The 26,180-nt window shown below is 40.4% G+C and overlaps 1 protein-coding gene across 2 annotated transcripts in view; it reads right to left on the reverse strand.

Moving 5' to 3' along the window:
* Positions 1 to 296: 296 nt before the first annotated feature.
* BRCA1 (breast cancer 1, early onset) overlaps positions 297 to 26,180 on the reverse strand; it is a 74,367-nt gene continuing 48,483 nt past the window's right edge. For both annotated transcript variants that reach the window (XM_006832701.1, XM_006832700.1), the window contains exons 12-22: positions 25,024 to 25,153; positions 22,884 to 23,065; positions 20,700 to 21,010; positions 17,998 to 18,085; positions 11,788 to 11,865; positions 11,255 to 11,295; positions 7,714 to 7,797; positions 5,094 to 5,148; positions 3,112 to 3,185; positions 1,123 to 1,183; positions 297 to 440 (exon numbers count right to left, since the gene is read on the reverse strand). In XM_006832701.1, coding sequence (XP_006832764.1) covers positions 316 to 440; positions 1,123 to 1,183; positions 3,112 to 3,185; positions 5,094 to 5,148; positions 7,714 to 7,797; positions 11,255 to 11,295; positions 11,788 to 11,865; positions 17,998 to 18,085; positions 20,700 to 21,010; positions 22,884 to 23,065; positions 25,024 to 25,153 — 1,229 coding nt within the window. In that variant the 3' untranslated portion in view covers positions 297 to 315. The remainder of the gene's footprint in view (positions 441 to 1,122; positions 1,184 to 3,111; positions 3,186 to 5,093; positions 5,149 to 7,713; positions 7,798 to 11,254; positions 11,296 to 11,787; positions 11,866 to 17,997; positions 18,086 to 20,699; positions 21,011 to 22,883; positions 23,066 to 25,023; positions 25,154 to 26,180) is intronic.

Raw genomic sequence — 26,180 nt, forward strand, 5'->3', positions numbered from 1 at the left:
CTAGAGGCCCAGCCACTGTGTTTCCAAGCCCTAAACCAACTATGTTTCCCTATAGCCCTAGTATTGATAAATCAAGCCCTAGGATTGATAAATAATGAATCAGCATCTTGCTCAACTGGTGGGGTTTAAATGGTTTAAAATCTTTTCAGGTGAAAAATTACCACAATTTTGTGTTCGAGGTAGATTTCAAAGGGAGATTTGAAGCAGAAAATCTTGAAGGGACTCTCACATATCCCAAAGGTCTCTAAGTACATAAAACAGTCACAAGAATTCTGATGCCCTAAAGAGTACGAAGCTCCCAGGGCCTGGCTGGAATCAGTAGTAGCCATGGGGGATCTGGGGGATCAGGTAGGTGTCCAGCTCCTGGCGTTGGTAAAGAGCGACACTGTCCAATACCCACTCTCGGGTCACCACAGGTGCACCACTCAGCTGTCCAATTGCTGGGGACAGAGAACACAAGCTTGAGATTAGAGTCAGTTCATTCTCCTAGGCCAGACTCATCAATCTACTCCAGGAATGGGGCTGTGTGAGGTGTTGGGGTTAATCAGGGCCCAGCAGAATTGCTGTGCTTAAAGCAATACTTCAGGAAATAGGACGTGACTTAGAAGCTGGTGAAAGCCTCACAGACTGACAACTTTATTAACACGAGCTTCAATCTGTTAAAGTGAAAACCACCAGAGAAAGCAAAACAGCATTGCAATTTAATGATGTGGAAAAACGTTTGCAGTATCTTAAACGAAAAGGCAAAACCACATGAAGAGGATGATTCCATTTGTATAAAATACATGCATGTATATATAAACAGATCTACATATACACACATCCCTGGAGAGATTTTAAGGTAACTCATCTCCAAGTGGTGGGATTGCAGGGATTTATTGTTTTTGTGATGATGATAAACATTTACAGTTAACCTTCCTTGCCACAATGGAAATATCTCATGCATTACTTTTATAATACAAAACAAACAAAAAGTTCAGAAGAGACATTTTAGCATTCATTCAACAAATATTTACTGCCATCTAGAATGAGTGGGAACTATGTTAATTAAGCACTGGGTAACTTGGTAAAGTATACCAGTCTAACAGGACCCGATATGGCATGTGCATGTAAGCACCTTACCATGAAAGCCACCATCCTCTGCCCAGGCATCTGGCTGCACGACCACAATCGGGTGAGTAACCTGCACTCCCAGGGAAGAAACGCACAGGTGGTTGTTTCAGTTTTAGAATAGTCACGTCAACATATTTTCTAAATTTTACTCTGTTGTTGTTAATATATACATCAAAACCTGTACAAAGTCCACAGATTCTACATACACACTTTGGTGACATCGATCACATTCTTCGAGTTGTGCCCTTATTAACATAAGCACACTTTATTATTAGGTTTCCATCAATATAAGAAATTGCTGTTCTCAACTGGATCCTAAAAGAGCATAATGCTTAAGGCAGACCTTAATTTTTTTTTAACTACTTAAGATAAACTATTATCTGGTTTTAAGGTGACTTCTGGGGATCTTTTTGTTTAAGGGTTAAAGATTACTTCAGGGCAATAGTTTCAGGTGTTCATCCAATCTTCATGACTACAGAAAGACTAGAGTCCATGAAAATTTGAAATTCTGTTCTATAATTTCCCTCTTTTGATCAGAATTCTTTTATGGAATCTTTGACCAAAATGTTCAGTAATGACAGCGGTTCACTGTAGTCCAGTGCTTATCCTACAGTCACTGCACTCCCATATACATGAGGGGACTTCAAAAAGTTTGTGGAAAATTCCATTATCTTCCAATTTTCCCACAAACTTTTTGAAGCCCTCATTATACTTGGTTATTAGATTTTGGTCAGATATATGGTTTCCAAAGATATTCTCCCCATTGATAGCTTGTATTTTCACTTTTTGGGCAAAGTCTTTTAATGAACAAAGTTTAAATGTTCAATTTTGTCTTCTGCTGTTTGTGCTTATGTGCCTATCATTATACCAGTACCAGGCTGTTTTGATTACTATAGCTCTATGGTATATTTTAAAATCAGAAGTATGATTTCTTCTACTTTGATCTTCTCTTTCAATATTGTTTAGGCTATTCAGGGCCTCTTGACATTCCACATATAGTGGAGGACTGGAATTTGGATTGGAATTGTGCTGAATCTAGAGATCACTTTGGGTAGTACTAATATCTTAATAATATAAAGTGAAACATCTTTGTTAATGAAACATTAATAAAACATTTTCCACTTATTTAAATTTTTTCACTTCTCTAGGAAATACTTTATAGTTTTCATTCTTTAAGTCCTTCATGTCCGCGGTTAGATTTATTCCTAGGTATTTTATTCTCTTGCAGTCCTGGTGCAGCGCTGCAGGATAAGTTATTTGACTGTGAGGTTGGTGGTTCAAACTTACCAGCTGCTCCTCAGAAACTCTAAAGGGTTGTTATGTGTCAGAACCGACTTATCAGCACTCACAATTTTGTTCTCTTAGGTGCTATTATGGAGTCCTGGTGTGGTGCTGTGGGTTAATGCGCTGGATCGCAAGGTCAGTTTGAACTGCAAGGTCGGTGATTCAAGCTCACCAGTTGCTACTTGGAAACCCTATACAGGCTCACTATGGGTCGGAACCGACTCGACGGCACTTAACAACAACAGGTGCTATTATAAATGCAATTGTTTCCCTAATTTCTGTTTCAGATTTAGCACTGCAGGTCTATAGAAACCCAAATGAGTTTTATTTGTTGACCTTGTACCCTACAACTTTGCTAAATTATTCTATTAGCTCTAGAAGTTTTCTTGTGAACACTTTGGGACTTCATCATTTTTTGATGGTGTGTTGAAGTAGACTACTTTGGGGCAGCTATCTTACAAAGGTGAGGTACGGTGAGAGGGAAAGAGCCTTCTCCTTTCCTCAGTATATGATATACTTGTAGCTCCCAATTCCTTAGTTATTCCACAGATGGAATCTTCTGGCTCAGGTACATGGTTAGAGAGGCTTGGGGTAAAGGGGGGCTTTGGAGGTTACATTAGGGAGGGGGGTCACAGGAACTGACAGGTGCCAGTCCTGTTCAATCATAGGACAGAACATTGTGTCCTTCCTTTTAACAGGGCATCAAACACTTACCGTGCGGAGAGAGGACGATGATAGCTCTTTCACAACAGAAGCCCCGCACAGCTGTAGCATCCATTCCAAGTGATCTAAACAGGGCATTTAGACCTACAATTACCACAGCAATCGACATACTTAACCTGCATCCTGTACCCCATAGTCCTCTGGATGAAGGCTTACACAAGACTTCTCAGTGGCAGAGTCCCCAACTCTTCTGCTCCAGAGGAACAGAAGGGCCTTAGAGTAGAATCTCTACTAGGCATATAGGTTCTAAGTCAATTCGCTACTGAAAGGTCACCTCCTCTGCCTATCAGTTCCCCATTAGGCCTCCTGGTAGAGCACATTTAATAAGCTCTCGTATCCAAGATCGGATTGTCATTTGCTAAACACCGGCCTCCTTCCCCTCCCTCCTAACTGTGCTGGTAATTGACAATCGCGGCCACTGAGAGCAGCACACTTGGTGGTAATTACTGTAAATGTCAGAAGACAGGGAGGTAACTCATCCAGTCAAACAAATAACCGTCATCCTGGACAGACTCAGCACCTTGGTGGGGAAAGGCTGTATGCTGAGCTCACTCGGGGAATAGAAGTCAGCAGACATGTACAACAGCAGAACTGACCAGTGGACCTCTGGGTGTGTGTGTGTGTCAAGCCAGCCATGAACGTTGCTCTTTTCCATAAGCCCATTTCGGGATTGCTGAGGAGCTCCTGTCTGTCCTAATGAGTAAGACCTGCTGATTCTCCCTGAAAACAATCCCTGCCAGCAACCCTGGTTTCCACTGATGGAAGCACAAACGCACCGAGAAGTCCTGGAGTGGCACTTAGAAATTTCATAAAACGCCAATCAATAGCCAATAAAGAAGACAGAAGCAAAATTACTTTGCCAGGCTCTCCGGCCACTGCTCAGCTGCCCCTGACCAGAATGTGAAGGCCTTTCTCTGAGGAGTAAGACGACCTGTGTCCCTGAGGTAGAGGTGGGTGCACAGGAGGCAAAGGTGGGTAGCCTTTCTTTTGAAGTGAACCATCCAAATCTATACACACACCAGGGCCTCAGTGCTGCACAACTCCGGAGCTGAGCCCCACAGCAGTCCTAAACATAACATTACATTCAGTGTCAAATTTAATTAGAAAATGTTCATTAAGAGTCTTGCCCTGCTCTGGGCCTGTGTGGGGCCCAGGCCCACAGGGCTTGTGCAGCAGCTCTGCTTCCTTCTCTGTATCCAATGCAGAAGGTTCAGGGAGAGCAGAGCTCTTTCTTGATGTTTACAAGACCAACACTATCTTCTTCCTAATTTATTAGTTCCCTCTTCTCTGACAAATGGATAGTAACAGTACTCTACCCCATCTGAACAAAGAACATAACATGTCTTAGATCCTACCTCTTTGATGCCTGCTGACTTGTTTTTTTAAATAAACTGAATTGAGTGAGGGTTTACAGACAAGATCATTAGTTTTACATTCAATAAATCATATACTGTTTCATCTCAATGATTACAATCCCCTCCATGCAACAACAGTTGTCTCGCTTCTGCTGACTTGTTTTTGAGAAAAGATACAAGGTCTAGCTTTTTGCCACAGGATAAAATTTAGGTATAGTTTTGTCTGGAGGGTGATAGAAAGAAAGAATAACCTTTAGCACATCTCACCCTATCTGTGGGATCCTTCTAAGATCCAAAGCAAGGCAAGGTGATCTCTTCTACGAGTATAACTTTCCTCTATGTGATAGAAAAGGATCCCTGATAGTGTGGTAGTTTATGCATTGGGCTACTTTTAAATCTACCAGCTGCTGTGTGGGAGAAAGATGAGTTTTTGGACTCCTGGTCTGGTGCTATAGGATCAGCACTGGACTGTGAACCACAGGTCAGCGGTTCAAACCTACCAGCTGCTCCTCAGAAACCCTATACAGGGTCACTATGAGTCAGCTGACTCGATGACACTTAACAACAACAACTATGGGATAGAAAGGCTGGTGCTTGGTGTCTGCAGTCATCTCTTACCTGTAGGCATGTTGGTAAAAGGTCCATAGCAACAGATTTCTAGACCCTCAAAGATCTGGGAGGAGAGAGGAAAAACAGAGGCTCTCAGAAAGTAAGACTTTACCACTTGACGAATTTTACTGCTTAATGTCTAGAACACGGAGGGACACCAGATGTTCTTACTACAAAGCATTCAGGGCTTCAGCATCTCAACCTGTCCCTAATCAGACCCAGGCTCCTTTTTGATGACCCATACAGGTGATTTCACTTCTTGCTAGAGCTGAGATGGGGAATAAATTTGGTTTTTCTTCATGTGTAAGAAAAGGCTTGACTGGCAAGACAACATTTAAAGTAACTAGCTGTAAAGTGCGAGGTCTATCCAGATTTGGTATATCAATACTAACATAACTCCAACCAGCAAAGGCCCACCTTTATTTTATGCATGTATGCACCTTTTCTCCTCTGTCTTCTGGTTCCTAAATAAATGTTTGTTTCTCTCTTCACACTGCTGCGAGAACAATCAAAAAGCTACAAGTGAAGCCTGGTTGTGTCTCTCTTAGTTAAGCGGGTCTGACTGTCTGGCCAGAGGCCATAGACAGCGCTGACCTCCTAGGGGCCGCTTCCATTCACGGTATTCCACAGTGCTAGCGCTCTGTGATGATGGAGAGATAGGGGCACTCCCACAGTAACCGTAAGTCACATGTGACTGGTGAACTTGAAATGAGGCTAGGGTAACTAAGGAATGGAATTTCTTATTTATCTTACTTAAACATTTAAACCTTTGGGCATCAGTTAAAGAAACCCAAATTTGTGTAAGTTGGGTAGCTTATTTAACATTTTTTTCATGTATCATTTTGTAACCCTTATTCTCTTGACCCCCCTTCCTCCTCATGCCACTAAAAACTGTAAAACTGTCTCGCCTAGAATCTCAGGCCTCAAGTAACAGAGGCCAGGATAGAGATCACTAAGCTAAAACTATGAATAGATTTCTAGGAAATGAGCCCTGTCCCATTCCACACACACATTTCAACTACAGTCAGAAGAACCAGAAAGGGACAGCAGGACAAGTCTGCTTTTGTGTTGAGACAAACTCCCTGTGTGTCACCCTCACTATCTGTGTAAGTAAATGGCTTCCCCAAATTGTTAACAGGACTGTGCGCCGGCAGCTAGTGGGAGCCCCAATACTGCCATGAAAAGTACAAAAGATTAGGAACCGCCACATCCAGACGGACTCCCACTGATGAGGACGTCTAGTTATGAGGTAAGAAATGTGAAGTTTCTCCACAGGAAAACGCAGTGGTGACATCTGGTTCCTTCAGAAGATCATTAGACTAACCAGGCACTTTCTGTCTCGGCTGCCCTGAATGCAGGAAAGGACCCAGAGCCAGGGACATCCCTTTAAGGAGGGGAATCTGGTGCTCATTCTGCCCTGCATACAGTGGAGCAAAACAAATGTTTGGCTCACAGGGTACTCCCCTGGGGTAAGGGCAGAAGTAGAAATAGGACCGGCAGCTTGGCCTGGAATCTAGACTAGTTACTTGATAGGTGCAGAGGGTGAGCGGGCTGACCCTCCAGGGTTCTGAGCTTCAGGGCTTAATTTGTGATCATCTCTCAATACAGTTTTTGTTAGAAAATCATCTCTACTAGTTTCCTCTCAAGTTTCTCCACAGGAGCAGAAGGTGCCCGCATGGGGATGTTCTGAAAGGCCCAGTGGTGCACTTAGAAAGGATGGCGTGCCACTCTGGAGCAGGAGAACCCAGGGCCCTGAGACACAGTAGCGGCTGGGCCTGACAGGCAGGTAGACGATCCTGCCAGGACTGCTCCCTGAGAGGGCACGTCCAGCTACGTTATCTGCTGCAGTCTGAGCTAGGCACAACCACTGAGTCTTCCAGGGCCTCTAGCCCTTCATTTACAAAGTTGTAAGAATAATCTGTTATTGTTTTTCTCTGTGAGGCCTTTAGTAACTTTCCAAAAACCTGTGTTATTGTCATTAAGAGCTCAGAGTCTGGAGTCAGACTGCTGCTAGCAGTGTGACCTTATTCACCCTCGGAGCCTCAATCTCCTCATCTGTAAAATTGTCACAGTAGTACAAGCGTGGTATAAAATCAGTTAAAATACAGTTGAGTGCTTAGAGCAGTCCTGACACAAGAGTTAACATTATATAAATGTTAGCTACTGTTAATTATGCAGTCCTAGTGTGGCACTGTACAATAAGCACTGGATGGCTAACCACAAGGTTGGCAGTTCAAATCCACCAGCTGCTTCTTGGAAACCCTATATAGACAGGGTTGCTGAGTTGGAACTGACTCCACAGCACTTAACAACTGTTGATTATTAATCACCTTCTCTTCACTGCTTCCTGAGATAGCACTGAGAACTCGGCACACTGCTTTAAGCAAAGACACCACAGCGAACTAGAAAGAGCAAGGCTTTAGATACAAATCTCAGTTCTGCCACTTACTGGCTGAGATTTGAACCCCAGGCTGGACTCCAAATTACACAGCCTCTTTGTAAGCTTCAGTTTCATCGTTCCTAAGATGGAGCTGATACTGATTGACTTTGCTGGGCTAGGAGAACTAACCAGAACTGGGGTGAGAGCAGCTAATTAGTGCCTTTGTAGGCAGGGGTTGGGAGGCTTTACCTTTCCGTCCTGGAGTTCTCTTGCTCGCTTTGGACCTTGGTGGTTTCTTCCATTGACAACATCTCCTCTGACTTCAAAATCACACTAAAAGAAACCAAGCCCCAGATCACAGGAATCAGAGAAAGAGAACCCACTTCAATGGAAGTGGTACATATTTAAAAACAAAACAACGATGACAGAACACCAGGTTTACTAGTCAGAAAGAGACTGGAGGAAACTGAGACTATGGCCCTGGATCACTCTTTAGTCCTGGAAGGAAACTCACCCTTGTGGCCCAATTTTCTGTAGACAGTATATAGGGGGAGACAACAACACTAGTACGGTATGCTCACCATTCACAATCAAAAGGGCAGTATTTTCCTAAGGACAAAGTTGAGAAGGGATGGGAAGGAGGGGGGAATGGGAACAGGAACCCCAGGGAGGAAGCAGGAGAACTGCTGTTGCAGGGAGGGGATTGCAATCATTGAGATGAAACAGTGTGTAATTTGTTGAATGTAAAGCTGATGATCTTGTCTGTAAACCTTCACCTAATTCATAATAAAAAGTTTAAGAAACAAATAGACGTGTCATATTTAAAGGAATTCAGAATCACTAGGCAGAGTCTTGACCAAAAAGAAAAATCTTGATAGCAGACTGGATGAAATGACCAGCATCTTAGTTGCAGGAATCAGTTCACTGAAGCAAATCTTTGTGGGCAGAAATAACAATGGACTTTTCACCTCATCTGGACTTAAAGTATTTTAATTTTCAATATTTATCACCTCTCAAAACATTCACTTAGCATTTAGATGAAACTGCTAACATGGAGCTGGTTTTATGATAACTGGAGAATTCCTGATCTCTTAAATCAATTGTGGATTACATCTGAAGAAGTAAGGGCTTTCCAGATTTCACTTGGGAGATTAATACAGTAAGTGAAACCAAAATAACAAAATAGACATTTAATACACTGAAAAAAGTTATAGGCTTTTTTCAAAATCATTAGTTATGGTCAAAGGTGAGAGAGTAAAGAATAATAGGATTGGGAGGTTAAAGTTCTGGAGAAATTTGGGGGAAGGATGCTTAGATCCACTTCTGACTAGGGGAGACCATTTCTGTTGTCAAGAGTACCACAAAGAAAAATAAAGGCAGGAGTAAAGTAAAGGATGCTGTAAGGGGAAAGAACACTTAACGTTTGCTGGCGACTGGAATGAGAAGAGTCTGGTGAAAAGTTTGTCATCTCTTTGAACCTGACTTCCAGATGTATAGTCCTGATTATATCCTTGAGCTACATATAATGTGTCCAATTGCCTACTCAGCTTCTCCACCTGGATTTCTAGTATAAATCTCAAAATTAACATGTCCATAACAGAGGTCTTGATTCCAAGATTCCAGCAGAGCTCTTCATCTCCATCCCAACATGCTCCTTTCTTATATCCTCGTTAACTCATTTAAAATTACTACCATCCACCTTGATGCTCTGGCCCAAACCATGAAAACCAAAAAGCATACCACGCCATCGAGTTCGTTCTGACTCACAGTGACTCCATGTGGGGTCCTGGTGGGGCGCTGTGGGCTAATGCGCTGGACTGCAAAGTCAGATTGAACCGCAAAGTCAGCAGTTCAAGCTCACCAGCCACTCTTCAGAAACCCAATACAGGGTCACTATGGGTCGGAACTGACTCGATGGCACTTAACAACAAACAACAGTGATTCTATGTAGTAGGGGTGGGGAACGTCTGGCCCGTGAAATCACTTGGTCTGGTCCTGCCAAGGCAATTGCAGTTTCAGCTATCACAATGTTGTTAAGTTCCACTGAATTAGTTCCGACTCATAGCAACCCTGTATAGGATTTCTGAGGAGCAGCTGGTGAGTTTGAACCTCCAACCTTGCAGTTCAAACTGACTTTACAGTCCAGTGCCCACAGCACCACACCAAGACTCCACATAGTCACTGTGAGTCAAAATGGACTCGATGGCAGTGGTTTGTTTTTTGGTTTTCAAACAGACCTTGCAGTCCAGTGCTTTATGCTACACGCCCACACCATGACTTCTGCCATCACATTGTTGTTGTTAAGTGTCATTGAGTCACTTCTGACTCATAGTGATCCTGTGTAAGGTTGCCAAGGAGTAGCTGGTGAGTTTGAACTACGGACCCTGAGATTCAAGCACCACACCAGGGACTCCAGCCATCGCATTAGGTGTGAGTTATTAAATGGATGACCAAATAAAGCAGGCTAATTATTTACTTCATAATTTTGTGTATGGCCCATAAATGATGTTACAAATTATGGCAGAAAAACGGTCCCCCCTGCTATATAGGGTTTCTGAGATGGTAATTCTTTATGAAAGTGGGTTTAAACCACTGACCCTGCAGTTAGCAGCTCAATGTGTATCCTACAAAATTGCTTCTAAATCCCTGACAGTCACCCTTAATTTCCTCTTTAACTGCCTCCTCCAAATGTAATCCATTAGCAAGTTCTATCTCCAAACACAACCCCAAACTAATCTCTACTACCATCTTCATCCCTCCAATTCCCCTAAAAATAAAACCCAAATTCCTTTCCATGGCATACTAGGCCTGCATGACCTTCTACCCTGTGCATAACCTCCACCCTCTACAAGTTACATGGCCTACTTTAAAAAAATAACAAAACAAACAAACAAAAAACCCGAAGTTTGTTCCTATCTCAAAATTTAGATCTTAGCTGAACCTATTTAGATCTTTAGAAAGGCCTTTTCTGGCCTCCTTTAACAAAAATAGCCAACTGCCATCCCCAGTTAACTGCTAGCCCATTGTCTTATATATGATGAGGCTTTGAAAAGTTTGTGGAAAATTGATACTTTTCCACAATCTGACCGCAAGGGCCAGTGGCTCAAACTCACCAGCTGCTCCTTGGAAATCCTATATACAGGGTCCCTTTGAGTCAGAACCAACTTGACGGCGCTTAACAACAACAATATATACCCACTGAAAGTTAAAAGCAGCAGAAATGTCATTTAATTAATTATGACTATACCAAATAGTACATAATCGTTTAAAACGGCTTATGTTAATGTTATTTTTCCTGATCTGTTGTCACTAGCAGCTCCTAGATGGCTCTGTTCTAAAATTATTCCTCCTCCTACACTCTATCATATTTACCTCTCACTCTTCACAGTCTCATAAAGTGCAAAAGCTCTTTGAGGGACTCGGATTTTTAAACAGATACATTTGCATATTAATATGAAGGATTTTTTAACAACAGTGAAGAGCCAGTTTTCCACAAAGATGTATGTGTGTTAAGACTCAGGTGGGCTGGTTTCTGGTCCTGGTGAATCTTTTCTTTCTGCTTTATAAATTCCTTTTATTCAAACTTTTTAGAGAAAAAGGGTAGAAAAGACTGAGCACAAAATTTCCTAGTTTGCTCTGTAAACTCTTGATGATCCCTATCATCAGAGAATGTTTGTAGAAAGAGGTGCATTAACACTGATGGAAGGAAGAAAGTGCCATCAATATTCCCTGACTCTCTGACTCAACAGCACCAAGTCGTTCTGATTAGTTTGTAACATCAAGTACCTACCTCATCTAGCAGCTTTTTTTCTTTAAGAGACTGGGTCACCCCTAAAGAGATCAGAGAAAAGACCAGTCACACAGAGCAGAAGAACATGGTTTCTTCATGGAGTGGACAGTTCAGTGATTCATGTCAGACCATCAGAAGAATACCCTAAGCATAGAGGGCCTCTCTATAAAGCCATAGCTCTTTAATAAGGCCTGTGGTAGAGACTGCTTTCTGGAGACACAGACGATGCTTAATTTAAACATTATAAAATTGCCTGCTGCATATGGATTTCTGCCCACTAGTATATAAATCCCTAGTTCTTATGCTAACATTGCTAGGAGTATATTAGGTACTATTAGTTTCGAAAAGAAGTCCATTTTCCCAACATCACTAGCTTACCTGAACTAAGAGATATGCATTAAAGATAAAGTCGGTTTAGTGTTACCATTAAAGACCTTTTAGTAATTCAGAATTCATCAGCAGCAAAAACTTAGGTGTAAAAATGCAATTCTGAAGTGTTAAAGGGAGATGAGGAAAAACTATATTGTACTTACAGAAATAGCTAACTACCCATTTCCCTCCAGCAATTCCCAGAAAATACTTCAATGTCCGTTCACACACAAACTCAGTGTCTGCAGAAAGAAAAACATACAAAGAATTATTAGAAGTTGAATCAGGAAGTGCTTCTGTATCCAGCTCCTTGTGCTACTTAAGATCAATCTGGATGGATGATTCCAACACCCTTGGTTAACAGAATCAAAGGCTGGAAGCAACCCTAGATATGGATCTTTGGAAGCTTTGAAAAGGCTGATAGGAAATGAAGAGCAGAGGAAATGCCTGCCCTGTCTCCTAGATGCCAAGGCTAGTTAAAGGTCTCTGTCATCATGTTCAAAACATTACCCACGGAAGCAGTGGTAATATGAGAACGGTTCACTAAGATGATCTTTCTTAACTAGATGGTAATATGTGAAAGAAGTCAAAGTACTATTGAAATCCTAAATCTAAAATGTTAACGTAAGGAACACATTGTCACCTCCAGAATTTCCAGAGCTTTCCTTTTTCTACATAAGTATTTCAGAAGGCAGTAGCTGAGGAATCACTTCTGTTTATTTCCTAGTGTTTCAAAGGTCTCTTTGAAGAACTAAGCAAGCAGAGGAAAGAACACTTAGTTTTAAATAGGAGAAATGTATTTAAATCCTAAACACAGCAGGCCATCTGCCAATAGTGGCAGATACTCTTCCTCACAGAAGTCTTCACATTTTAATTTTAACTAAAAGTTTTTTAACTGCTGCAAAAGCTGATATAATAATACACTTTAAACTTAGAAATTTCAGCTCATTTTTATTTCAAACAAGCAAATGTTGTGTGTTCTTTGTTTAAAGATGAAATTACCTTAGGGATATTTGCATTTTAAATCTCTCTTCCTTTCATCTGCTTTGATCCAAACCTATAGCTTACAATATATTAAACTTTAAAGACATTCATTTCTTAAACAGCGCTCACTGCTTCCAGTGAGCACAGTCCTCTGACCCTGTGTTACAATTTTCATATAGCACATGGATTTCTGCCCAAGATCTTAAAGGTTCTTAAGGAATGTGTCTCGGTCCTGGGGTTTGGATTCACTGCTCAAGCACCTGTGGCCATGTGAACGAACAGGTGGAGTGGACCATTGTATTTCTGCGGAACTCATGATGTTAGAAAGGTTTGAAGAGCTGGGCCACAATCTACATACTACTCTTCACCTCACCATGAACTGGTCTTTGCTAAGCTTCCTGAAGCCTCGTTGTTGTTGTTCAATGCTATATATAGAGTCAGTTCCGACTCAGCGATCCTGTATAGGCTTTCTGAAGCTTTTAAAAAAATCTCTGCAGGAGCAGAAAGTCTCATCTTTCTCCCATGGAGCAGCTGGTGGGTTCAAGCCATGGACCTTGTGGTTCGCAGTCCAGTGCTTAGCAAATGAATCTAATTCCTCTTCCAGATAACAATTCTTTAGATACTTGAAGACAGTTATGTTTTCCCCTTATGTCTTCTCATTCTTATCTGTTCTTCAAATTATATCATTTTCAATTTCTTTTCTCCATTCTCACCCGCTGCCTATAGATGAACACTCTCCAGTTTGTCAGGGTCTGTGTTAAAAAGAAGCATGGCACTCAGAACAGGGCACTTCTTCCAGGCAGAGTTACTCCACAGAGAATTTACTTCACCTGCTCCAAAATTAGACTTGTATAGATGAGGTCCAATTTCATATGTTATGTTTTTGTTAGACACCATTGAGTTGGTTCCAATTCATAATGGCCCCATGTCCACCAGAATGAAAACACTGCCCAGTCCTGCACCATTCTCACAACCGTTGCTGTGTTTGAGCCCATCGTTACAGCTATTATGTCAGTCTGGTTGGGGATCTCTCTATACTTTACCAAGCATATCCTTCTCCAGGGACTGGTTCCTCCTGATAACATATCTGAAGTACATGAGGCCAAGTCTTGTCATGCTCACTTTTAAGGAGAATTCTGGCTGTACGTCTTAGAAGACAAAAGTGTTCATTCTTCAGGCAGTCCATTGCATATTTAATATTCTTTGCCAATACCATAACTCAAAGGCATCAATTCTTCTTCGGTCTTCCTTATTCACTGTCCAGTTTTTTGTATGTGTATGAGGTGAATGAAAATGCCATGGGTTGGGTCAGCTGCACTTCAGGGATCAGGTGACATCTTTGGTTCAAACTGACATCTCTGCTCTTGAACACTTATGACAACTTCAATCTTTTCTCCATTTATCATTTATTAGTCCAGTGGTGAGGATTTTTGTTTTCTTTACATTGAAAGCTATGGTCTTTGATCTTTATCAGTTAGTATCTAAAGTCCTCTTTGTTTCCAGCAAGCAAGGTTCTATCTATCATCTGCTTATTGCAGGTTGTTAATGAGTCTTCCGCCAATCTGATGCCATATTCTCCAGTTTGCAGACTGAATAAGTATGGTGAAAGAATACAATCCTGGTGCACACTTTTCCTGATTTTAAAACATTCAGTGTCTGTTCTGTTTGAATGACTGCCTCTTGGTTTACATACAGGTTCCTCAAGAGCAAGATTAAGTGTTCTGGAACACTCATTCTCTGCAATGTTGTCCATAGCTTGTCATGGGCCTAACAGTCAAAAGCCTTTGTGCAGTCAATAAAGCACAGGTAAACATCTTTCTAACATCCTCTGCTTTCAACCAAGATCCATCTTAAGTCAGCAATGAGATCCCTCATTCCACGTCCTTGTCTGGATCCGACTCGAACCTCTGGCAGTTCCCTGTCAGTGTACTGCTGCAGCTATTTTAACTTACCTTTAGCAAAAATTTATTTGCATGTGATATTTATAATAATTGTCTGATGATTTCTGTATTCCATTGGCTCATCTCTCTCTGGAATGGGCACAAATATGGATCTCTTTCAATCAGTTGGCCAGGTAGCTGTCTTCCAAATTTCTTGGCATAGATGAGTGAGTGCCTCCAGTGCTGCATCAGTTTGTTGAATGATTTCAATTTGTATTCCAGCAATTCCCAGAGCCTTGTTCTTTGCCAATGCCTTCAATGCACTTTGGATTTCTTCCTTCAATACCATTGGTTCTTGATCATATGCTATCTCTTGAAATAGTTGGATATCAACCATTTCTTTTTGGTACAGTGTCTGTGTATTCCTTCCATCTTCTTGTGATGCTTTCTACACCATTCAGTATTTTGCCCATAGAATCCTTCAATATTACAAGTTGAAGCTTGATTTTTTTTTTCTCCTTCAGTTCCCTCAGCTTCGGTAATGCTGAGCATGTTCTTCCCTTTTGGTTTTCTAACTCTAGGTCTTTGCATATTTCATTATAATATTTGATTTTGTCTTCTTGAGCTGCCCTTTGAAATTTTCTATTCAGCTTTTACCTCTTCATTTCTTCCATTTGCTTTAGTCTCTCTGAAAATAAGTTTCAGAGTCTCTTCTGACATTCACTTTGGTCTTTTCCTTCTTTCATGCCTTCTTAATGATATTCTGCCTTCTTCTTAAATGATGTTCTTGATGTCATCCCACATGTCTTCTGGACTTCAGTAAGTGCTTTAAATCCTCTTCCCTCCGGCAAGCAAGGTTTTATCATTTGCACATTGCAGGTTGTTAATGAGTTTTCTTCCAATCCTGATGTGTATCCTTCCTATAGTTCAACTTCTCAAATGATTCGCTCAACATACAGACTGCATAATATGGTGAAAGGATACAATTTTGATACACACTTTCAGATAAGACCCATCTGACATCAGCAATGGCATTCCTTGTTCCATGTTCTCCTCTGAATCTGGTTTGAATTTCAGGCAGTTCCCTGTCAATGTACTGCTGTAGGTATTTTTGAATTGTTTTCAGCAATTTTTCCTTGTGTGCAATATTAATGATATTGTTAGATAACTTCTGCATTCTGTTGTTATCATCTTTCTCTGGAATGGGTAAGTATAGACACAAAGCAAATTGTTATAATGAAATGTGCAAAGACCTAGAGTTAGAAAACCAAAACAGAAGAACATGCTCAGCATTTCTCAAGTAGAGAGAACCGAAGGAAAAATTAAAGCCTAGAGCTGCAATATTGAAGAATTCTTAGGGTAAAAAGTTAGCAGTTCAAACCATCGCTGCTCCTTGGAAACCCTATACATGGTTGCTGTGAGTCAGAATGGACTCGATGGCATTTAATAACAAGGGTAAAATATTGAATGATGCAGGAAGCATCAAAACAGGGTAGAAGGAATACAGAGACCAAAAACACACTGTACCAAAAAGAACTGGTCGGTATTCAACCATTTCAGGAGGCGGCATATGATCAAGAGCTGATGATATTTAAGGAAGAGTCCTAGCTGCACTGATTGGTGAAAAACAAGGCTCCAGGAAACAATGGAAAACCAATCGAGATGTTTCAACAAACAGATGCAATGCTGGAAGCACTTATTCATTTATGCCAAGAAGCCTGGAATCTTGCCCATTCACTGGACTGTTGTTAAGTGCTGTCGACTCAGTGCTGGACTCAGAGCGACTCCGTGATCCATATTTGTGCCCATTTGAAAGCAAGCAGCAATTTTGGCTGCCCTGAATTTTTTATTCAGATATGCCTTAAAGTCAACTCAAAAACCTCCCGGTGATCTCCTTTATCACACAACTTTACATTATCTTCTCCTTTTCTTCCTTTTTCACATGCTAGGTTATGTCAGGGGGTCCTGGTGTGGCGCTATAGGATTAGCACTGGACTACTACCACATGGTCAGTGGGCAAACCCACCAGCAGCTCCTCAAAAACCCTGTACAGGGTCTCTGTGAGTCAGAACTGACCGATGGCACTAACAACAGGCTATCTCAGAGTTAGTATCAGAGCTGGTTCCTGAAAAACTTCCCCAAACTCAGACTGGGTATTACATGAGAATCGATTTTGAGTGAAGACTCTCCCCTCTCCGCTGTAATTTTCTGGTTTCTTCAGGGTTCACACTCTAAATCTCACTAGAAACCCTTCACCCAGTTACTATAGTCCAGCTAGCATAAACCAGAAGAAATCGCTCATCTTTCTGGCTTGTTGTTATTAAGTGCCATCAAGTCAGTGCTGACTCATATCGACCCTGTACAGAGTTTCTACGGAGCAGGTGATGAGTTTGAACTGTTGACCTTGTGGTTCATAAACTGACTTTGAGGTTGGGTGTTTATTCTGTAGTGCCACACCAGGGCTTATCCTCCAAATATTAACCCAAAACAAAAGGGGGGCAGGAAGTAGTAACAAACTGTAATTATCCTCTCATGAAGTAACAACTAACTACTGAAAGACTATCATATATGCTATGCTTAATGTTATGGATTGAACTGTGCCTTCCCCCAAAGTATGTGCAATAAATCCTACTGTCTACGCCTATGGTTATACTCCCACTTGAGAACGGGCTGTGTTTGTTATTGGTACACTAGTGCAGTGGGTCTTGAGTCAACAGGGAAGATTAGGGAAGTAGAGATGTGGGAAGGGAGCTGCTGAGACCCATGAAGATGACCAGGAGAAGCAGCTCAGAGACAAGGACCTGTCTCCAGGGCTGACAGCAAGAGAAAGCCTTTTCCTAGAGCAGGGATGGGGAACGTCTGGTCCATGAAATCATTTGGCCATGCCCCGCTTAGGCAACTACAGTTCCAAGCATCACACTGTTGTTGTTGTTTAGTGCCACTGAATCAGTTTTGACTCATAGCAACCCTGTATAGTGTTTCTGAGGAGAGCTAGTGAGTGAACTGCTGACCTTGCAGTTCAAACCGATGAGTGCTTATCCTATGTCGCCACATTAGGATGTTGTTGTTAAGTGCCGTCGAGTCGGTTCTGATCCATAGTGACCCTGAACAGGGTTTCCGAGGCTGTATATCTTTACGGGAGCAGAAAGCCTCATCTTTCTCCCGCAGAGCAGCTGGTAGTTTTGAACTGCTGACCTTGCAGTTTGCAGCCCGATTCGTAACCACTACGCTACGGTGAGTTAATTAAATGTTTGACCAAACAAAGTAGGTTAATTTTTAAGCGGATCATTTTGTATGGCCTTCCAATAATGTTATAAATTTTGGAAGAAAAAAGTTCCCCACCCATATCCTAGACTTCCTAAAATGAATTCCTGTTTGTTAATGTCACTCATTTGTGGTACTTTTATTATAGCAGCACTAGATAGCTAAGACACTTATCAAATATTTCTATTTCTTCATGCAATTTATGTAGCAGATTCAACCCATTTTGTTTTCAACTTTGTGGCATACCTGTTTTCATAATAACATGAGTAGTCTCTTCAGTAATTTGATTAGTTAAAGTGCAGTGGTGTTTTCTGGCAAACTTGTGCACAAGCATCTGAAATCAAATACATATTGCAATGTAATAAATTATTTCATGAACACAGTTTAATTATCCTAGCTTGGAGTCTCCCTTTTTTCTCAGAAAAAGCGTATCAAATTTTATTCTAACAGGGCTTAAGTCTCAAACCAATAGTGGTGATAGTAGTTGTCGGTTCTGACTCATAGCACCCCTGTATAGGGTTTCCCAGGCTATAAATCTTAAGGGCGCAGACAGCCTCATTTTAATTCTGCAGAGCGGCTGGTAGAGTCAAACTGCTGGGATTACGGTTAATCAGCTCAACTGGTAACCCACTATGCTACCAGGGCTCCTTCAAAATAATAGTAAGTCAATAAAAATTACGCACAGAGTCAGAAATACCAAAATAGTTTAGGCTAACAGAAGTGGGATTATAAGCAAGATGCAAAATAATATTAATTTTTCCTTTAACAGTATGTGTCATTTGACTCCCTTGGACATTTTCTTTGTGTAGTGATACTCCGCTATACTGTAATTTTGATTTATCAGCCTACTCTATAAACTGAGAAGCAGCTAGCCTGTATAGTTACATTACAGATATATGCGGCTTAGAAGCAAAATCTCACCCTCTGATAGTTACATAACATTCAAGTCAAGATGCTTTTAAAGGTCAGGACAAAAACTACCAATTGCACCTTAAGGAAAAAGACTGGAAGAGGTTTATATTCTTCTCAAAAGAAATCTGGAGCCTTCTAGTTATTATCTATCAACCAAATAAAAATCAATAGGCAGTAAAAGAAATTAACCAAATCCATTATGGGTACAGTTGACATAATTGGTAGCTACTGTTTGGTAAAGAACTTTGTTTACTAAAGGCCATCATTTACTGGCCATCACCACCCACGCCAATAGTTATGTGGTCCACAATACTGCAACAGAGGTCAGGCCATCTTTCTTTCATGCTGCCGCATTCCGTATGGCCACGGGGCACTGACGAAGGCAGCCTAGAGAAGCTAATGACATCCTTCCCCCCTTTACCACTGCCCTCTCCAGGATCATTAGCAATTCTGAACTGATTAATTGCTGAAATCCCGGCCTTGAAACAGTGTTCAGTTAGAAGAGGAACTGCTGAAAAGATCATCTTAATATGGGCTTCAGAATTAATCATGTGTAATACAGTCAGCAGCTTTCATCATAAATTTAGCACACTTCAACAAGTCTGAATAGAGCTCAAAAGTTTTTCTTTTTGCTTGTTTAAAGACAATATGCACCCAAGCCAGTTACAGTCTAATCTGAAGCTCAGAATTGCCCATGGCAAGAATGATCAGACAATTTTAACTATCTCTGAAAAGTGTAACTCTCAAAAGAATAAGAATGCTAATTTTCAGTAACTAAAAGCATTCTATGTGTACACAAGTGATCAACAGCAAAATAAACAGACACAGGTCTGAACTTTCAGGGCAAATAGTGGTCCTGGCACATGGTTGGGGCATGAGCATTGCAGCAGTTATTACCCTGCACTAATTCACTATAACAACTAGGGCAAACCCATTTACGTTGCCCTTTTAGTAATGGGACTCATTTGGCCACATGGAAAATGGTATGCTGAGTCACTAACTATGGAGAAGTTAGAGTGAGAAACGGTTCTTATCCTAGGAAGGATACATTAAGGGAGATAGTTAAGAATGACTAAGTGTTATTTCTCAGTATGCAGTAAGTTACCTACTATAAAAATCCATTTGATATTCTAGTGTGTTAGCTTACTATGGTTTTAAAGAGATATTCACTCAATAACTTTAATTTGAAGTGATGCCAATGCTGACTAACCACAGGGGAGGTAAATGTTCCAGGATGTGTGAACAAGGTTGCAGTGGTCTTAATATTTCTATGAGTATTTTTCCACAGTGTGAAACAGTTTCCATTTATGACATCAAGAGCCCAATAAAGTGCCAAAATTCTAACAGCAAGGGGTGTTGCAGGGAAGAAATGTTAGGCCAGGCTCTTGAATAACTGTGTTCCAAGCCAGAAATGAAGACAAATAAATACTGAAGAAATGCCACTGTCTGGCAGTATGCGGGAACCAATTAGGATTTAATTAATCAGCTGTGAACCAAGGCGGGGGCAGGAGGAAAGGTGCTTTCTGAGGCGTAGTACTCACCTTTTTTAGGTACAAAAAAATCCAAATTCAACAGCTCTATATCATACTTGAAATTATAAGCTTTCTAATAATTATTTTCTCAAATAGATACAGTATCTTTTAATTCCATTTTTTCATGAACTTTTTGAAGCTCCCTCATATATACCAAATAATCCATGTTATAAGCTTTACCTAGGTCCACATTTTCAGGTGTTACCAGTGGGAGTAAAATTACAGGAAATTGTGCCTGTCCCCTAGATTTCTTCCTATAGAATATTCATTCCTATTGTATAGTATCTATTTGCGATACGGAGTCCTGGTGTGGTGGTGCAGGTTATTAATGTGTTGGACTGCAAGGTCGGTTTGAACCACAAGGTCGGTGGTTCAAGCTGACCAGTCACTCCTTGTAAACTCTATCCAGGGTTGCTATGAGTCAGAACTGACTCGATGGCACTTAACAACACCATATGAGATACAGTGTCAGTCACTAGGGAGATACGGATAAGATAGACTTACAAATTCTTTTTGAGTCAAGCCTGATGCCACCATGGATATTCTTTTGTTGACCATTTCTGTCGAAGATAGCGCTCCTGGCTTCTTCCTGCTCACGCTTTCTTCCCTCACATCGTTCCTAGCAGGATTTGTAGTATGAGTATCTGCTGAACTGTTGGCAGATTCTACAACTTGCAACTGGGGTAACTTCAATGCAGACGATGAACTTGGCATGCTGCAAACATCAGTCGGGTCTGGGGCTCTGTCTTCAGATGGATCAGATTCAGGATTATCAGAGAAGAGGCTGACTCCAGATTCTAGACAAGGGGTCCTCTCTGAAAGGAAGGCGGGAAGAAATTTAATCTGTATGGTAATGAATCTTGATTACCTTCTAGTCTCTGCCAAAAATTTAAAAAGACAGAATAAATTAGATTAAGAGAAAAGTGGCTACATTAATCCACTGTTTATGGAAGTGGAAAGTGGTTCAACTTTTCTAAGGGACAATTTAGCATTATGTAGCAAAAGTATTAACAAGCATATACATTTTAAGTCAGTAATCCCAGTTTTAGAAATGTATCCCCCCTGCAAATAAAAGAATGTACATGCATGCAAAGGTTAGTCATAGGGAATTTCACTACAATGGTATTTATAGTCAGAAAACTTTAGAAACTGTCAAAACATCCAAGGTTGTTGTTGTTGTTAAGTGCCTTCCAGTTGGTTCCAACTCATAGTGACCCTATACGGGGTTTCTGAGGCTGTAAATTTTCACAGGAGCAGAAAGCCTCATCTTTCTCCCATGGAGTGGCTGGCGGGCTTGAACCATGGCCCTTGTGGCTCACAGTCCGGTGCTGATTGTATGGAGTAACCACACTCCCCAAACATTCAATAAGAGAGACTAAATAAATCATGGAACATCTATTTCAATAAAATACTTATCACTAATTAGAGTTTGAACATAAATGCTGATTTATAATAAAATGGAAAAATGTCCTTAATATATTAAAGAAAATAGCTACAAAATATTATTGTGATTCTAGTTAAAAAACAAAACAAAACACCTTTAAGTAAAATGACTAAAAAAGTATTATCACTAAGTGACAAGAATGTAAGTAACTAAATATTCCTTCTTTTTATTATCTATGTTCTCTAATTTTTTGGCAATAAACAATAGTACTTCCATGAAAATGAAATGCTCTATTTTTGTTTCTTCATCTATGATACCATTATCCTTTTCACTTAATAAATCATCAGATATCATTACCAAATTAAAAACAGCAGAGGACATCCCTGAAACATTCCAGAAAATGTCACTTCATCAGGTGCTTGACTACTAACCATGAGGTCAGCAGTTCAAATCCAGTAGCCACTCCTTGGAAACCCTATACAGGCTCACCATGACTCGACAGCACTTAACAATCCTGGGAATATCTCAGAAAATGTCACTCCATCAGGAAGTAAGCATAGCTAGCTAAGTACAATGTATAAAGTTACTAAAATGACCCCAGTGAACATGACCAAATATCACATTTAGAAGCCATACAGCACCTTTTATGATAATGTGTTTTTGAGGATTGATTTAAAACTTGCTTTACTGACTAAAATTTTGATTTACAAGCCATAAAACACACTACTCATTAAAAGTGATTTATAAGGAATAAAATATACAATCATTTATTATTCATTAATTCATAAAAGAAGAACTTGCTTTGGAGAGCTGACTCATTTTTCAATAAAGGACAGGCCTTTATTGAAAGCTTAATTCTAGGGCCCTTTTATTCTTGTCTTAGGTGTTGGGCTGCTAACTGAAAGGTCAGCAGTTCGAGTCCTCTAGCTATCCATGGAGACAGATGAAGCGGTCTGCACCTGGACAGATTTATAGCTCCAGGAATCCTACACAGCAGTTTTACTCTGCCCAGCACCGTCGTGGACTTGGTGGGCTTTACTCTAGTCTAACAGTTTGGAGTGTACCAAGATTCTCCTGTTCTCAAAACTGTTAGATGTATTGACCCAATAAGGACAATTCATGGCTGCAATAATTTTCAAGCAAACTTGGATTCACATTCAAGTTATTTCTATAAAAAATGGGCTTAACTATCACAGATACATTCATAATAGACCTGGACATTGAAGACTGATGAACTAGAAGAGCTTTACATAGGATTCAGAGTAAAGTAAGTGTTTCCTCTATCAGAGCAGATGAAACATTACCTAGATCTTGCCTTGGCAAATAAGACTGCTCAACGAAACCACATGCCTCAGGCTTTTCCAGCTGTTGCTCCTCCACATCCACAGTTTTAACAAGCGCCTCCTGAGACTGGCAGTTTCCATTCTGAAGACTTCTTGAATGGCTGCGCACATTGCACCTGTTTTCTACCAGGAATTTTGAAGACCTAGAAAGATGAAGGAAGGAGAAAACCATCACAATAGCTTGAGAAAGGATTAACCAGGCCACCAAAGTATAATCAAAACAGCTCACATTCCGAGAGACATCAGGAATAATCAGTAAAAAGGAGCCAACATGATGGCCTCAGAGTATCTGGATTCACGGTGCTTGCCAAAGTATCAGGGTTAACATCAAATGGCTTCCCTTAGGGGCTGATCTGAGGTAGTCTGTCTTCTAACTCTTTTAAAGCATGTCAGCAGATTTCACCAAATTACCCACTGCCATTCACTGAAATTCTATACACTATTCCACTTGAGTCCAAATGGATGTGCTAACCGCAGATCTCTCATGAAAATAGAAAGCTGATTAATTCTAACATTTCTACACTCATACTTTCTATGCAATTTTAGCAAAATTCATAGAATTATCCCATTTCCTGCCCTTTAAATGTTCAAAGTCATTCCCAAAACAAAGCCAGTTATAAAATATTAAGTCAAAAGAGTAGCTTCAGCTAGTAAATAATTCCTCTACTCTTTCAAGTGTTTAGGACTTTGTGGGGAAAAAAACACTCATCAACAGATGATAAGGTACTCAGAGGTTGATTAAGTCAAACAATGATTGGGTGCATACTATAAACCAGTCACTAGCAAGGCCCAGTAGATTGAATTGCTGCTCTTAAACAGGCTAGTAGAGGGAGGATGTTCAATCAATGTGTAGGTTCTGTGATAGAAATCTTTATAGGGTACATTCTGTGTGGGGTGTGGGGGACAGGAAGTGGTTAGCTCAACTAAAGCATGGCAATGTGGCTATTTCCCCTAAACATGGGCTTAGTGCCTATGGAAGCTCAATCTTTTCATTTGTTGTGACAGTCAGAATGCCAGTATACCAACAGCCTAAAAAGATATCTCCTCAGTCCATCAAGGGGCTTGGAAAAGACAGTGTGATTAGATCATTGCTAGTCTGTCACCATTCCCAGAAAGATGAAAAAAAAAAAAAAAGCAATTACTAGCACTCAATACATATAACTTCCTTTTCCTTCTTTTTAATTGTTTTCCTTTTCCTTCTTAAGAGTGGTGAGATATAAAACCATAGAGCTCTGCATCTCTTTTTCCTGAACTATCAAAGAGGAAGAGTTTAGAGTGTGCACTTTTATTTTCATGGTAATGTAAAGAGCAAAAGAAGATGTAGATAAAGTACTTTTGGAAATACCTAGCATTACGGAATCTAATATCAATAGGGATTTGAATGCTGTTGTGCTATTGAGATGGTTCTGACTCATAGCAGACCTGTATAGGGTTTCCAAGGAACAGCTGGTGGGTTGGAACTGCTGACCTGTGGTTAGCAGTTCTGTGCTTATCTTATAGCACCATACCAAGACTCCATAGTGATTTTTTTCTTGGACTCCACAGTGATTTGAATAGCCATTCCTAAAAGATATTCTGAATATCTTTTGGGGTCAACTGTTACACTTTTTCTATAAAGTAAAAAAAAGGCAATTAGGGGAAGCATTCCTGGGAAACATCTACCATCAAGCTCTAGGTTTGTTTAAGTTTTATTTCTATAATATTTTATTCTGATTTTCAGAAAGGATAGCTCTAACTGCATTTCTCATACTGTAGCATATGTTTGGAGTCCTGGTGTGGCGCTGTGGGTTAATGCGCCAGACTGTAAAACTGTTTGAATTGCAAGGTTGGTGGTTCAAGCTCACCAGCTGCTCCTTGGAAACCCTATGCAGGTTCACTATGGATCAGCACCGACTCTAAGGCACTTCACAAGAACAACAAGCATATATTTTGGTACTGAAAAGACCCCCAAAAAGCCTAGATACAATGCAGCAAAAGAAGTGTACTAAAGCAATGAGAGGTTAATGTTTGTGTGCCAAGAGCTAGGGAAGTAGGGGAGAAAGACCCAAAGGAGTTCAGTATAAGTGAAGCTGTTACTTAGCTACTACTTAATGTTTCTTACCTTTCCATTGCTGGTTCTTTATTTGGACTGGTGGAACCATCTGGAGATACTGGGAACTTATTAGCAGAAAGGCTTTCTGGATTCTTACTTATAGGCTGTTCTTCACTTTTCTCTGAAGTTAGCATGGATCCTTTAAATGGAATGAGAAAAAAACAGAGATCTACTTTACTGCTTTGTCTGGATGGTGAGAATTCAGGTGAGGATATCAACTTTTTCAAATGCTGCAATCTGTGACAATAAAACTGGTTTTTAAGCAAGTATATCAGACAGGATTTTATACACACAAGAGATGCAACAGGCAGATGCTAGTGCCAAATGGAGCTAAATGATTAAAAGAATGACAATAAAAGGAACACTTTAAGACTGAGCAAACAGAAACATCCAGCTGAGACAAGGGTGAACAAACCATACACACACACACACACACACACATATATATATACTGGTCTTGAATGATAAGAAAACAAGAATAGGGAACTGTTATCTGCAACAAGCTAAATTATGCTCAAATCTCCTTAGATAATGGAATGGAAACATACTTCCTTTCTATCCCTACTGCCTCCACATCAAAGAAATAGGATTGGGGTTTGAGCTTTTGCATGTGTGGGAAAATAGGAGAGGGAATCAGGTGAGAAAGAAAAAAAGGTGACATTTTGCTTCACATTTTCAGTTACTAACCAACAAACCACCAAACACACACACACACACACACACACACACACACACACACCCCATGGCACTGACTGATAAGGATCTTGAAGTAACACATGGAATTAATGAAATGGCACAAGAAAGGAAAAAAATCCCCTACCAAACAGACCTAAGGCCAAGTTCTGACATGGCAAATACATCCTTTTTATTTATTTATTCCTCCAAATGTATTATTGTACCAGTGCCTCCTAGGAACTGGCTTAAAAGCTTGAAATATTTAAAAAGCAAAAACAAACACTTAAAAAAAATTACAAATGTTTGCTATCCATTAAAAAGCCATTACTGGTGATCTTAGTTCCCTATTGCTGCTATAACAAAATACCACATGTGGGTGGCTTTAACAGAGATTTAGTTTCTGTTTGTTGTTGTTGTTAAATGCCAGCAAGCAAGTCGGTTCCAACACACAGCAATACTGTATAAGGTTGCCAAAGAGCAACTGGTGGATT

Source organism: Chrysochloris asiatica, unplaced genomic scaffold, assembly GCF_000296735.1.
Source record: "Chrysochloris asiatica unplaced genomic scaffold, ChrAsi1.0 scaffold00007, whole genome shotgun sequence".
Taxonomy (NCBI): domain Eukaryota; kingdom Metazoa; phylum Chordata; class Mammalia; order Afrosoricida; family Chrysochloridae; genus Chrysochloris; species Chrysochloris asiatica.